Here is a 13,334-nt window from a genome sequence, read left to right as displayed (position 1 = left end):
GATGGGGTTTCCTTTCAGTTTCACAATTAATGCCTTCTGTATCTCACTGTAAAGCAGAATTTCACCTATTCGGCACTATTGATTATGGAGTGGGATAATACTTTGTTTGAGGGGTGGAAATGTCCTGTGCATTGTAGGATATTTAGCAGCATCCCTGACCTCTGCCCACAAGGTAGTAGTTGCATCCGCACCACCACATCCTGCCCTGATTGTGACAATGACTGCCCTAAAGATAAGTAGTGAGAAGGGAAATCCAAGTGGGCCCGGAACACACCGTGACTTTTAGAGATTCGTGCCTTTGTATGAGCATGGCCATCATTGATTTGTGACTAACTGTAAAATATTTAATTACATGAGCACCATGACTTTTATATAACTCAATCTTTTATAAAAATAAAATGGAAAAAGAGGAATCTTGGTTGACAATTGGGCATACCTCCCAAGGGATTCACAAAATCATCTCTAGAATTAAAAATTCTCAAAATGTGTTTTATGTAGAGTTACTATTTTTCTGGAACTTATATCTCTTAGCCTCCTCCCGACCTACACTCCACAATTTAATAACTTGAAATTTGTCTGATGAATTTTCAACACATATAAATAGTACTTGTGGAGATCTTGTCACATTTCAGCCCTGAGCAAATTCTTATAGACAGGTTATCAACTCTGTGAACAATGGAGTTTACAGTAAAAATGCTAATAAAGCTCTAAGAGAGTGTACCTGAGAGACCTGCTCTCTCTATTTGCTAAGAAAAATGACAGGCAATTAGTGTGCATGATTTCTTTATTAAGTCAGATTTGGGCTACTTGTAACGAAGACAGGTACCTTAAAATGTATACCCTGCCCTTTGTTTCCAGGTCATGAGTCAATGAAACATTTAAGATATGGGGACTTATTGCTCTTTTGCTGAATATTAAAATCTAGTAATTATTTCTAGAAACCCATAAAACTACTAGGAATTCATTAAAAGAATCCTGTTTTTCTGGACCATTAATACACGTAACCCTTTGTGTGTTGGGCAGCTTTTCCTGGACCCGTAATGGGACTCATTTTGACATCGATAAAGACGCTTTGGTCACCATGAAGCCTGGCACAGGAACTCTCATAATTAATATTATGAGTGAAGGGAAAGCTGAGACCTACGAAGGAGTCTATCAGTGTACAGCAAGGAATGAACGCGGAGCTGCCATTTCTAATAACATTGTCGTCCGCCCATCCCGTAAGTGGAAACCATCATGACCCTGATTAAAATATTGCTCCAAGCCTCAGCTTCTGTGACATCATCCAGATACTATTTAAGAAAGCAGTGGCATTGCTTCCAATATTCTGACTTTGTTTTACATGAAAATTATTGCTCCTTTCTACCTTACCCTAACAAGCTTCTCAACCTAATGCTTTACCAACCCAGTGTATCCTTTTTACAAGTCCTATGTAAGAAATCAGGGTTAAAAAAAAAATGTTTCTTCCCTCAGTTCATCTAATTATTTATTTCTTATGTATTCCCTATAAAAGTGTAATTCTTGCAGTCAAATGGAAATAAATTCAGTATGATATGGTGTTCAAGGTCTAAATGCTATTTCTTTAAATATTTTTGTTTCAAATTTTTACTGAAAATGGGTTTCTTCACTACCTCAATATTATTATGGCTCCTTTTGCAATGGTTAGTACCAAAATCTTCTCAAAAACTTTAACAGCATGTATTTAATCACATTTTCAGTTCTGCTCATTTCTTTAAAAAAACTGTATTACATGTGTAGTACATGTTCATTGTAGAAAAACTAATTATAAATTTAAAAAAGTTTAAAAATCTGTTCATGAAAATCCTTCCATTCAAGAAAATAACTACTGCTCAAATATTCTTTCCATTTTTTTCCTAGGCAGACATGTATGTATGTGTTTAAAACCGGCTCATTTTCTGAAATACTATCTTACAACTTTTTCTGACTTACTGGTGTATCATGTATATTGCCATAGCCATCTTATAAATAAGTATATTGATATGATACTCTGTGGTAGTCAAAGGAGCAGATGTGTAATTCTTTATTTAACAAATCTTTTGGCATTTAAGTCTTTTCCATTCTTTTGTGAAGAACATGCTTGTGTCAAAACTGCTTGTCTTCCTGACAGTGTATTTAGTACAAATTCTCAGCTGTGAATCACTGACTGAGAATGTATACTATCAGTGGTAATGCATGAGAATTGTCATGTTTTTAATTTTTATTTTTTTCTTTTAACATTGTTTTTAAATTTATTTTCTAATTAATTTAGTATGCATAAATTACAAATTGTTTCTCCAAAAGTTCAGTTTGCCTTTATCTGTAGTGCTTTCTTTTTGTACTTTTCAATGCAGAAATAGCTGAGAAGTTTTTTTATATATATTTAATAGGATCACCATTATGGACCAAAGAAAAACTTGAACCAATCACACTTCAAAATGGTCAATCTTTAGTACTTCCCTGCAGACCCCCAATTGGATTACCACCACCTATAATATTTTGGATGGATAATTGTAAGTTTTGATAATATGAACTTTCTTTCCTTAAGTCTTAGGATTGTTTGCTGTCATAATACATTATTACCTTTTGTGATTCATAAAATGTTTTGGAGATGCTCAGGAAAATAGCTGCTCTTCAAAATAAATAACATGTCATCTCATTCACTCAATTTTATTGAACATTTACTATGTGCCTCACTTATATTCCTTGCAGTGGGAGTGGAGGGGAGTGAGGAAGGAGGCAGACGATAAATGCAATAAGTACATTTAGAAAATCAGTGTTCATTGGCAATAAGTTATATTAAAAAAATAAAGCAGAGTTTTGAGCAGAGACCTAAGGAGATGAGAGAGAGAGCAAGCCATGCCCCTAAATATCTGAGTAGAAGGGGAACACTGGTGCTGGCCCCTAAGGAAGGAGCTTTCCTGGTGTGTGTAAAAATAAGAGTGAGGAGGCCAAGGAGGCCAGACTGAAGGGTCTGAGAGTGAAAAAGATCACAGGGACTCAGTGGGAAGGGCTTTGGCTTTAGCTTGGAATGAAGCAGGGAAATGTTGAAGGAATGACTTTATCTGAAATAAAATAAGTAGTAATAGTATCTCTTCAGTTGATGTGTAGAGAGCATAGTGGACAAAAGAGAGAGTAGAGATTGTTGGGGCCAGTGCTATAATCTAGCCAGAATCCACAAAGAACTAAAATAGTTATTGGGCCTTTACAAAGTGTCAGGCCCTTTATTAAGGACTTAACATGGGTTATACCCATGTTAATTTTCACAACCTAATGAGGCACGTCTAATTATTTTTTCCACTTTCCAGATGAGGAAACTGAGGCAAAGAGAATGAAGCCATCCATTAGGCAATTTCAAACTTATCTACCCCTGTTTCTGTCCTCAAGGGAATGTTTGTTTCTCTGCGTCTTCCACCCTCCAAAATTTCCTGTGCTAATAGGCCAGCATGTTACCTTAGAAGGAGCACATGGTTCTGCTTGGAGACAGAGAAACCAGAGTTTGGGATGTGAGAGGCCTGTAAGATATTTCATTGTGAGGTGCCAACTAGAGTCAGAGATACCTGAATCAGAAGGAAGATTCTAGGCTATGATCAGCAGTGTTTGACTCCTTAGTGCATAAGTGCTCCCAGAGGACCTGGGCTAGATGAGAGGATCTGGGGAGCAGGAGAGCAGAGTCTGGGAGACTGAGACCAGGAGCCCCCCAGAGGTGAAAAACTCATGGAGAAACCAGCAAAACAGAGGAGAAGAGGCAGTCACTGAAGGAAGAAAAGAATGGAGAGAGTGGTGTCCCAGGAATAAGGTGAAGAATGTGTGTCAGAAAGACAGAATAACCAGGCAGGGCTCACGCTGTAATCCCAGCTAATCGAGAGGCTGAGAGGTGAGGATTGCTTCAGCTCAGGAGTTCAAGGCTGCAGTGAGCTACAGTCACATCACTGCAGTTCAGCCCCAGCAGCAGAGTGAGACACTATCTCTAAAAAAATGGTAATAATTTTAGAAAATATTTTTGAAAGACATAGTAGTCAGCTGTTTCAAATGCTGCTGATAGATCAGATAATATGAGAACTAAAAAATGACTGCTGAATTTGACAACTTGGAGGTTCCGGGTAATCCTGCTAAGAGTCTTTTAGGTGGAATGGTGGGAATGAGTTCAAAGAATCTGTAGGAAATACATTCTATTTTCAGTGACCTGATTGCCTGTGCACTCATAAGACATATATGTTACTAAAGAGAAAATTTGGCTGTAATATATAACGTGCATTTTTTTTATTTTTTATTTTATTTTACTGGGATGCATTTTTTGACTCTTCTTGCATGAAAGCAGTCAGAGAAAGTAAAGTAATGCAAAGAAATAAAAAATAAATATATAACTAAATGAATCTTTTACAGATTCTCCAAAAATAAGTAGTAAGCCAAATGTAAAAAAGTGATTTATGGCTTTAAGACTAACACTCTCCAAATGCCACTGCCAAAATAAGTCTCAATATTTGGTCCTTGGTTCTTATTCAGAAATAATTACCTTTTTACTTAAGAGACATATCACATGTAAAGTCTCAGAGTCATCTGCATACATTACTAATTTTTCCCCCACATTACACAGTTAGATAAAACACCCACATACATTTTAGGTTGTTGGTGAAGCATCTGACCTTTCAAATGGAATAGCACCTGCAATATGAGAAAAAAATTAGATCCATATAGCATACTTCTTACAAGATGACATTAAGTTATTCCTATCTGCGTACTTTTTTTTCCAAATGCAGTGCAAAATGCCACCACCCTCATGAAGTCCCATTGCCTAACATTTGGTCTGCCAACACCCTTCAGTTTATTATTTTATTACCACAGCAGGAGAAACAGAGGACAGTAAAGGCATTTTTGTCTTTAACTCTTTGTTAAACAAAATGTACTTAATTCTTCTGAGTCTTTTTTTGTTTTTGTTTTTGCTTTTGACACAGAGTCTCACTCTATCACCTAGGCTGGAGTGCAGTGGTGCAATCTTAGCTCACTGCAACCTCCACCTCCCAGGTTCAAGTGATTCTCCTGCCTCAGCCTTCCGAGTAACTGGGATTACAGGTGCCCACCATCATACTTGGCCAAGTTTCATATTTTTAGTAGAGACAGGGTTTGACCATGTTGGCCAGACTGGTGTTGAACTCCTGATCTCAGGTAATCCACCCACCTAGGCCTCCCAAAGTGCTGGGAGGATCACCTGAGATCAGGATTACAGACATGTCATCCCCACAGGACCCAGCTCTCCAAGTATTTTGTTTCTGAACATTGTATGTAGATGCAACTCACATTAACATTTTTAGAGCCCCTGCACCCGGCTTGAGTTATTGTTAAAACACTCCTTTTCCTGGGAATTAATGGCTTAAAACCATAAATTTGCAACCGCCAACCAAACCCCCATCTTGACCAATAATTTGGTTCATGATGAACCGGTGTTCTTTCTTTGAAGCTCTGCCTCCACGTTTCCCTATCTTCTTCTGCCTAAGGGAGCTCCACACTTTTAACCATAATTTTGCATTTTGTGAAATGTTAGGCCAAGTACCTGCTATAGGAGGAGCAGACCTGCTTGACTCACACTGGAAAAACCCTGCCAGGAGACATAGCACCTGCCTGAGGCCACTGGGAGGTGTGACTTTTTTCAGTTCTGTCACCTCAGAACTGAAGAAGTCTCACAGATAAAGCTCTGTGGACTAAGTCAGGAGCTTCAGGAAGCCTATTAGCTGGCTAAGTGTGAACCCACACACAGATCAGTTGTTCCACCGCCCTGCATCCTTCATCCACTTACAAAATCTTCCCTCCGAATAAGTTCTGATACTCTGTTGCACAGTAGGGTGACTGTGGCTAACAGTAATGCATTGTATATTTCAAATAGCTAGAAGAGAGGATTTTGAATGTCCTCACAACAAAGAAATGGTAACTGTCTAAGGTGATGGATATGCTAATTACCATGATTTGATCATTACCAATGTATATGTGTATTGAAATGTCACATTGTACCCCACAAGTATGTACAGTTTATTATGTGTCCAGAAAAAGAAAAAGAGAATCCTCCTGCCTAAGGCAAGATAGTTCCTTAACTGGACCTGAGGGGAAGTATTAATAAATTACTGTGCTTGACACTGGAAAGTCAGAGTGTTGATGGTTACTCACTTAATCCTTTAATGCACATTTAAAGGAGCCCCGTGAAGGGGTGAAGGGCCAGGCACTGTTCTAGTGGACAAAGCAGATGAAAGTGTCCACTGTCCTGGAGCTTAAATTCTAAGGCAGGAAACTGGCAATAAGTCATATGTATGATGAGTAAATATGTAGCACGCCAGAAGGTGATAAGCAATTCAGAAAAGAAGAGTAGAGGAGGTGGAGGAACTGCTTGGGAGGCTTTGGAAGGGCAGGTTGCAGCAGTAAAGTAGTGTCACGTCACACCCAATTATTGTTAGCTGCCCATTTGCTGTCTGATTCTTCAACTGGATGATGACCTCAGACAGGGCTGGGACTCTGGCATGCCCAGTGTCTCACACAGGACCCAGCTCACCATTAGATGCTCTCCATGTATTTAGTTTCTGAACTTTATGTGTAGATGCAATCCACGTTAACATTTTTAGAAGCTTCCTTAATGATAATATTTAAGATATGTGTGTGTGTTTATTTAACAGTTAGGGATTCATTTAGATATTAGGAAAATCACACAAACTTTTTGGAAAACGTATTTTGCTTACATTTGCTTAATAAAACACTTTACGGTATAACTCTAATCTCACCTCTGCCCCCACCCCAGAGAAGGTATGGTCAGGGAGGTAGAGTTAGAGTTTTAGTGTGTTGTGAATTTTTTTTTACAGTTATTTGCTTTTAGTCAAAGAACTATATAAAGAAAAAATATATTCAAATGAAGTTCACAGACCTATTAGTAGATACATTTATCTTGCTAATTTGGAGGTTAGACACTTTATGATGGAATAATCTGGATATCTCTCTGCCTTTCTCCAGCCTTTCAAAGACTTCCACAAAGTGAGAGAGTTTCTCAAGGTCTGAATGGGGACCTTTATTTTTCCAATGTCCTCCCAGAGGATACCCGTGAAGACTATATCTGTTATGCCAGATTTAATCATACTCAAACCATACAGCAGAAGCAACCTATTTCTGTGAAGGTGATTTCTGGTAAGAGTTCAGCTTCCCAAATCTCTCCTTTAATGGCATTTACAAGTATGTGTAAAATATAGAAGCTATTATATACTACTGAGTTTGAAGTAAACAGGTTCATTATCAGGAAACCACCCATGAATGCTCACTAAAGTGGCATATGTGTTACAAAGATTGTGCATACCCTAAATACTGGATTTTACGTTTCTTGCTTTTATTGTCATGACTGGTTCCGTGATAACCTTCTGAACCACCTGGTCTTCTGAGCATTTGTGTGGGCTTTATGCTCCACAATGCCTCTTATTGGTAGTCCTGCAGCTTAAGTTAAATGTCCGCATATTCCTGGTTGGGGGTGGCTGAGTAAATTAAACAGTTAGTCATGTACAATGTAAAAGCACTGTATTTACTTGATAGGGGCAGCAGTCAGTCAGCATAGCTGCATACCTTTGCTTTTATTGCCCAATACTTTTTGACCCTTCTCTGCTACTTTTGTGCCCTCTTCATAATATTCTGTTTATTTCAGTGGATGAATTGAATGACACTATAGCTGCTAATTTGAGTGACACTGAGTTTTATGGTGGTGAGTTATGGTGATTGTGACTGATATTCTCTCCTTCATTGTAGAATTTAGTTCACTAACTTCACCTCCATGGCTATTTAACCTTATTTCTTTATGAAATTTCTAGTTACATGTTTAATACCACTAGTATAAATGTATGTTTCTTAAGAAATTTAGCTCTAAACTTTGAAGCATGACGCTAGAGCATTTTCCATGACGTGTGTATAATAATGAAACCTGTTGTAACTGTTTTCATGTAAAGAACCATTTCACTGATTTGGAAAAAATCTTTCACATATGTTCAGAATTATGTTTTCCATGTTTTGTTCTGTTCATAACTTTTCTTGTGAACTAAGTAAGAGTTAGCAGGGTGCTTTAACTTGCTAGAATATTGACTCAACAAAGCTTTTAGCAACTAACATTAAGTGGATTTCATAGTAAATCATTACATTTCTCATCTGTTTTCATGTGACATTATCAATATAATTAGCAATACCATTTCTCTTAGTTTTGTTTAAAAGCAAGTCAGACCAAGTCACTGTCTTCAATGGAAGTAATCTTTTTAAAAATAGAGCATTTAACTTCATTATTTTAGATAGAAATGAATTTGATTTCCTTATGGGAAATGTTCTCATGTAGAGTCTATGAATGAAAATAATGGGTTTTGGATATAGGGTCCTCTTAATTATCCATAAGACAGAATTGCTTGTGTATTAATTTTTCACTCTTGAGATTTGAGTAAAAGACATTAAGGTCTCATCAGTGACCAAGACAGACGCTCCACAATTGCTACTTTATTTTATTTTATTTGAATATACTCCTGAAAAATATGGGCCCCAAGACCATCCCCAAAGTGATTTTAAAGGAGTAGGTTTACCCCCACAATCTCTAAATTCTTAGGAAAACTAATTTCTCTCAAGCAAAACCTCTTCTATCATTGGAATTTTTTCTTACAAATAAGAATAATTCATATTATATTACTTTTTTATTCCTTTTTTATAAGTATCAAGTAGATAATGCCTTAAAGAGCTGAAAATCTTTAAGGGCTAGAAAAACCTTACAACGATGTCATTTCTGCTTCAAGTTCTCCTAAGAAGCCTTCAGAAGATAAGGCTACGTTTGGGAAAGGCTGCCATAAAAAAGAAGATGGCCTGTATAACTATCCCTAAGATCTTTGACTTGGACCCTCTTTATCTTTTCATTCAGGAAAATTATTTCCATTTATTTAATGCCAACATTATTTTTAATTTGTGGTGTAATATTTGCAAGACCTCAGTCAGTAACTCTCTACTTTTTGTTTTCCATAAACGTTGCAGTTTGGGGATCTTAATATGATTAATCAGTGGTGTTGGCTATAATGATGTCCCCACTGTAAACCAGAATACCCCTTCTATAAGCATATCTTTATAAAAACCTGACGTTTTCCAAAAGATAGACAGTTACTTTTTGCTTTGCCCTAAGCACTAATCCTAAGGGAAATATAGTTTGATGACATGATTTTCCTCTCCATGTCAACATTTTGAAAATTTTATAACCCACAGAAAATTTGTAAAAACCTAACCCAAATTAAGGAAATACACAAAAGAAAAACAGTCCTTATTATTAGTGCTTATGCAACCAAAATTGTTTCTGTTCCTGGGTAACTGAGTGAGTGATGACTACTTATAAGGCAGAGAGTATGTATGTGTAGCTTGTCAAATTTCACAATTAATATTAAATAGCTTAAAAAGGGATTCGAATTTTAGACAGCTTTTTTGATAATGAACTGTGTTTATGGGAATGCATATTTATAAGTTGTAATGCATATTGGTTTTCTTGTTTGCAGCTAAATCAAATAGAGAGAGGCCACCAACATTTTTAACTCCAGAAGGCAATGCAAGTAACAAAGAGGAATTAAGAGGAAATGTGCTTTTACTGGAGTGCATTGCAGAAGGACTGTGAGTTAACACTTTCTGTTCTGAAGTACATTTCTTATAAAAATATAGTAGGTTGGTAGAGAGGTGTTAATATCATAGGAGGAGTCATTGTCTTCTACTAATTCTACCAAGCATCAAGAAAAATTTAGTAATTATTTCCAAAGTAGACCATATGAATCTTACATTATTGTTAAAATATTGTTAATGTAATAGTAATCATATTGAAATAAGTATCAGTAATCACTTCATGATTGATGAAATATTATGTCTCATATTATTAAAATATTTTGTTAATGTAGTGTTCATCTTGAAATAAGTATCAGTAATAGCTTTATGACTGCTATGATTATAATTAGAGTATATTATTTTGCTAGTTTGCAACCAACCACCTCAAATTTAGTGGCTTAAAAGTAATAGCTGTTTAACCCAGATACCCATCAATGACAGACTGGATAAAGAAAACATGGCACATATACACCGTGAGATACTATGCATCCATAAAAAAGCATGAGTTTATGTCCTTTGCAGGGACATGGATGAAGCTGGAAACCATCATTTCTCAGCAAACTAACACAGAAACAGAAAACTAAACACCACATGTTCTCACTTATAACTGGGTGTTGAACAATGTGAACATATGAATATCACACACTGGGAACTGTCAGAGAGTTGGGGGCTAGGGGAAGGATAGCATTAGGAGAAATACATAATATAGATGACGGGTCAATGGGTGCAGCAAACTACCATGGCACGTGTATACCTATGTAACAAACCTGAACATTCTGCGCATGTATCCCAGAACTTAAGGTATAATAAAAAATATAATAATAGCTATTTATTACTGATTAATTGTCAAGAGAACTATAGAGCAGTTGTCCTCTAACCAGCTAGGTTCAGCTAATTTCGGTTAAGCATGCTCATGCATCTGCTAGGTGGCTCAGCAGTGGGTTCACTGCTCTTGGGGTCTACTGGTTGTTAGCTGGGGCCACTGAGTTGATGGCTATAAGTTGCTCACATCCCTCTTACAGTCTCATCCTGGCCTCCTAACAACAGACAACATGCACAGGGCCTGCCTCTTAAATGCTAGCCTCAGAACTAGCACGCTGTCCCTTCAACTACTTCCTATTGGCAGGTCACAAGGCCAATTGTAAATTCTTTGAAATAACTTATCTGTGCACACTTCAAAATTGAAGCCACCCCAGAACTGACATGCCTTTGACAGGAGTTGCCGGGAGGCCTCACCCAAATACAAACGCAACTATTGATGTTAGCACTGTGTTACAAGGAATTTCTGTTTAGTCCCTGTCTTCTGCCTGACACAGAGCAGGTAGCCTCAGTACAGGCGCATCTGCTGAAATCATGGAATGGAGTCTCAGAAGCATGCTGCCCTCACACGTGATCCCTGCTGTCCTTGACAGGCAACGCGTTGGTCTCACATTCCTTCCTGAATCCAGGAAAACTTGACTTCAGGAGGCACGTGGAGGCCTCTGCTGGCCAGGGCAGGAAATCACACTATGCATTACCCCCATCCTCAGGCAACAGAAAGCTAGCAAAACCTCCTTTTAAAGGTATATTAAAAACCCGTCACTTCTCCTAGAATTAAGAAGAAAAAAATCCTTCCAATTTTAATCATTATCACGTAAGAAGGTGGCATAATCTGCCAGTCTCCAACCTTTGAGAGCAGAAGATACCTAATCTCACAATTTAAAGACTTCTTTTCCCACAAATTACATATTTCATGAAAAACTATAACATGGTTGGTATTTTGGAAATTTCACAATACTCCCAGAAAAATTTTTAAAACTTTGGAATGTTGTAAAACCAAGATTGAGACTCTATCACTTATAAACTAGCGATCAGACTTATAGAATCAAAATATTTCTAATTCCTGACAATGGCTCAGTATGGTAGTTGGCCTCCAAAACAATGCATGGCTTTTTCATAATTTTAAACTGTGAAATTATGTTTCTGTCTCCATCTCCTTCTTACCTTCTTATCATCTGAGATGCAGATTAGTCTATCAGGAAATATCAAAATGTTATCAGATTCTACATGTATATAGTTTTTTTTAATCTACTTAATTTTTATATTTATAGTTAGTTTTAATTCTAGAAGCTATTTCATCAGATATATATAATCAGGGTTTTTTTACTCAACCAAACAAGCCAAACCAATTTTATAATCAATTTTTTCTTGAACCATAATTTATTATTTCTCATGGTTCCATGTGATGACTGGGCTAAGCTGTTCTTTTTTTTTTTTTTTTTTTAATTTTTTATTGGATTTTAGGTTTTGGGTACATGAGCAGAGCATGCAAGATAGTTGCGTAGGTACACATGGCAGTGTGCTTTGCTTTGCTTCTCCCCTTCACCCACATTTGGCATTTCTCCCCAGGCTATCCCTCCCCACCTCCCCCTCCCACTGGCCCTCCCCTTTTCCCCCCAATAGACCCCAGTGTTTAGTACTCCCCTTTCTGTGTCCTTGTGTTCTCATTTTTCATCACCCGCCTATGAGTGAGAATATGCGGTGTTTCATTTTCTGTTCTTGTGTCAGTTTGCTGAGGATGATGTTCTCCAGATTCATCCATGTCCCTACAAACGACACAAACTCATCATTTCTGATTGCTGCATAATATTCCATGGTGTATATGTGCCACATTTTTCCAATCCAGTCTATTATCAATGGGCATTTGGGTTGATTCCAGGTCTTTGCTATTGTAAACAGTGCTGCAATGAACATTCGTGTACATGTGTCCTTATAGTAGAACGATTTATAGTCTTTTGGATATATACCCAGTAATGGGATTGCTGGGTCAAATGGAATTTCAATTTCTAAGGCCTTGAGGAATCGCCACACTGTCTTCCATAATGGTTGAACTAATTTTACACTCCCACCAACAGTGTAAAAGTGTTCCTTTTTCTCCACATCCTCTCCAGCATCTGTTGTCTCCAGATTTTTTAATGATTGCCATTCTAACTGGCGTGAGATAGTATCTCAATGTGGTTTTGATTTGCATCTCTCTGATGACCAGTGACGATGAGCATTTCTTCATATGATTGTTGGCCTCATATATGTGTTCTTTCGTAAAGTGTCTGTTCATATCCTTTGCCCACTTTTGAATGGGCTTGTTTGTTTTTTTCCTGTAAATCTGTTTGAGTTCTTTGTAAATTCTGGATATCAGCCCTTTGTCAGATGGGTAAACTGCAAAAATTTTTTCCCATTCTGTTGGTTGCCGATCCACTCTAGTGACTGTTTCTTTTGCCGTGCAGAAGCTGTGGAGTTTGATTAGGTCCCATTTGTCTATTTTGGCTTTTGTTGCCAATGCTTTTGGTGTTTTGTTCATGAAGTCCTTGCCTACTCCTATGTCCTGAATGGTTTTGCCTAGATTTTCTTCTAGGGTTTTTATCGTGCCAGGTCTTATGTTTAAATCTTTAATCCAACTGGAGTTAATTTTAGTCTGAGGTGTCAGGAAGGGGTCCAGTTTCTGCTTTCTGCACATGGCTAGCCAGTTTTCCCAACACCATTTGTTAAACAGGGAATCATTTCCCCATTGCTTGTTTTTGTCAGGTTTATCAAAGATTGTATAGTTGTAGATATGTTGTGTTGCCTCCAGTGCCTCTGTTTTGTTCCATTGGTCTATATCTCTGTTTTGGTACCAGTACCATGCTGTTCTGATTACTGTAGCCTTGTAGTATAGTTTGAAATCCGGTAGTGTGATG

At 37.5% G+C, this 13,334-nt stretch overlaps 1 protein-coding gene across 50 annotated transcripts in view; it reads left to right on the top strand.

Moving 5' to 3' along the window:
* Positions 1–13,334, top strand: part of NRCAM (neuronal cell adhesion molecule) — a 336,778-nt gene that overhangs the window by 247,721 nt on the left and 75,723 nt on the right. For 26 of the 50 annotated variants that reach the window (XM_035254138.3, XM_078343179.1, XM_078343168.1 and 23 more), the window contains 5 exons: positions 1,024–1,220; positions 2,388–2,510; positions 6,988–7,158; positions 7,664–7,720; positions 9,525–9,636. In XM_035254138.3, the coding sequence (XP_035110029.1) occupies positions 1,024–1,220; positions 2,388–2,510; positions 6,988–7,158; positions 7,664–7,720; positions 9,525–9,636 (660 nt within the window). The remainder of the gene's footprint in view (positions 1–1,023; positions 1,221–2,387; positions 2,511–6,987; positions 7,159–7,663; positions 7,721–9,524; positions 9,637–13,334) is intronic. The other 24 variants (XM_035254142.3, XM_078343186.1, XM_078343182.1 and 21 more) reach the window with 1 other exon arrangement.

Source organism: Callithrix jacchus, chromosome 11 (assembly GCF_049354715.1).
Source record: "Callithrix jacchus isolate 240 chromosome 11, calJac240_pri, whole genome shotgun sequence".
Lineage (NCBI taxonomy): Eukaryota > Metazoa > Chordata > Mammalia > Primates > Cebidae > Callithrix > Callithrix jacchus.
This window is presented reverse-complemented; position numbering and strand designations above follow the sequence as displayed.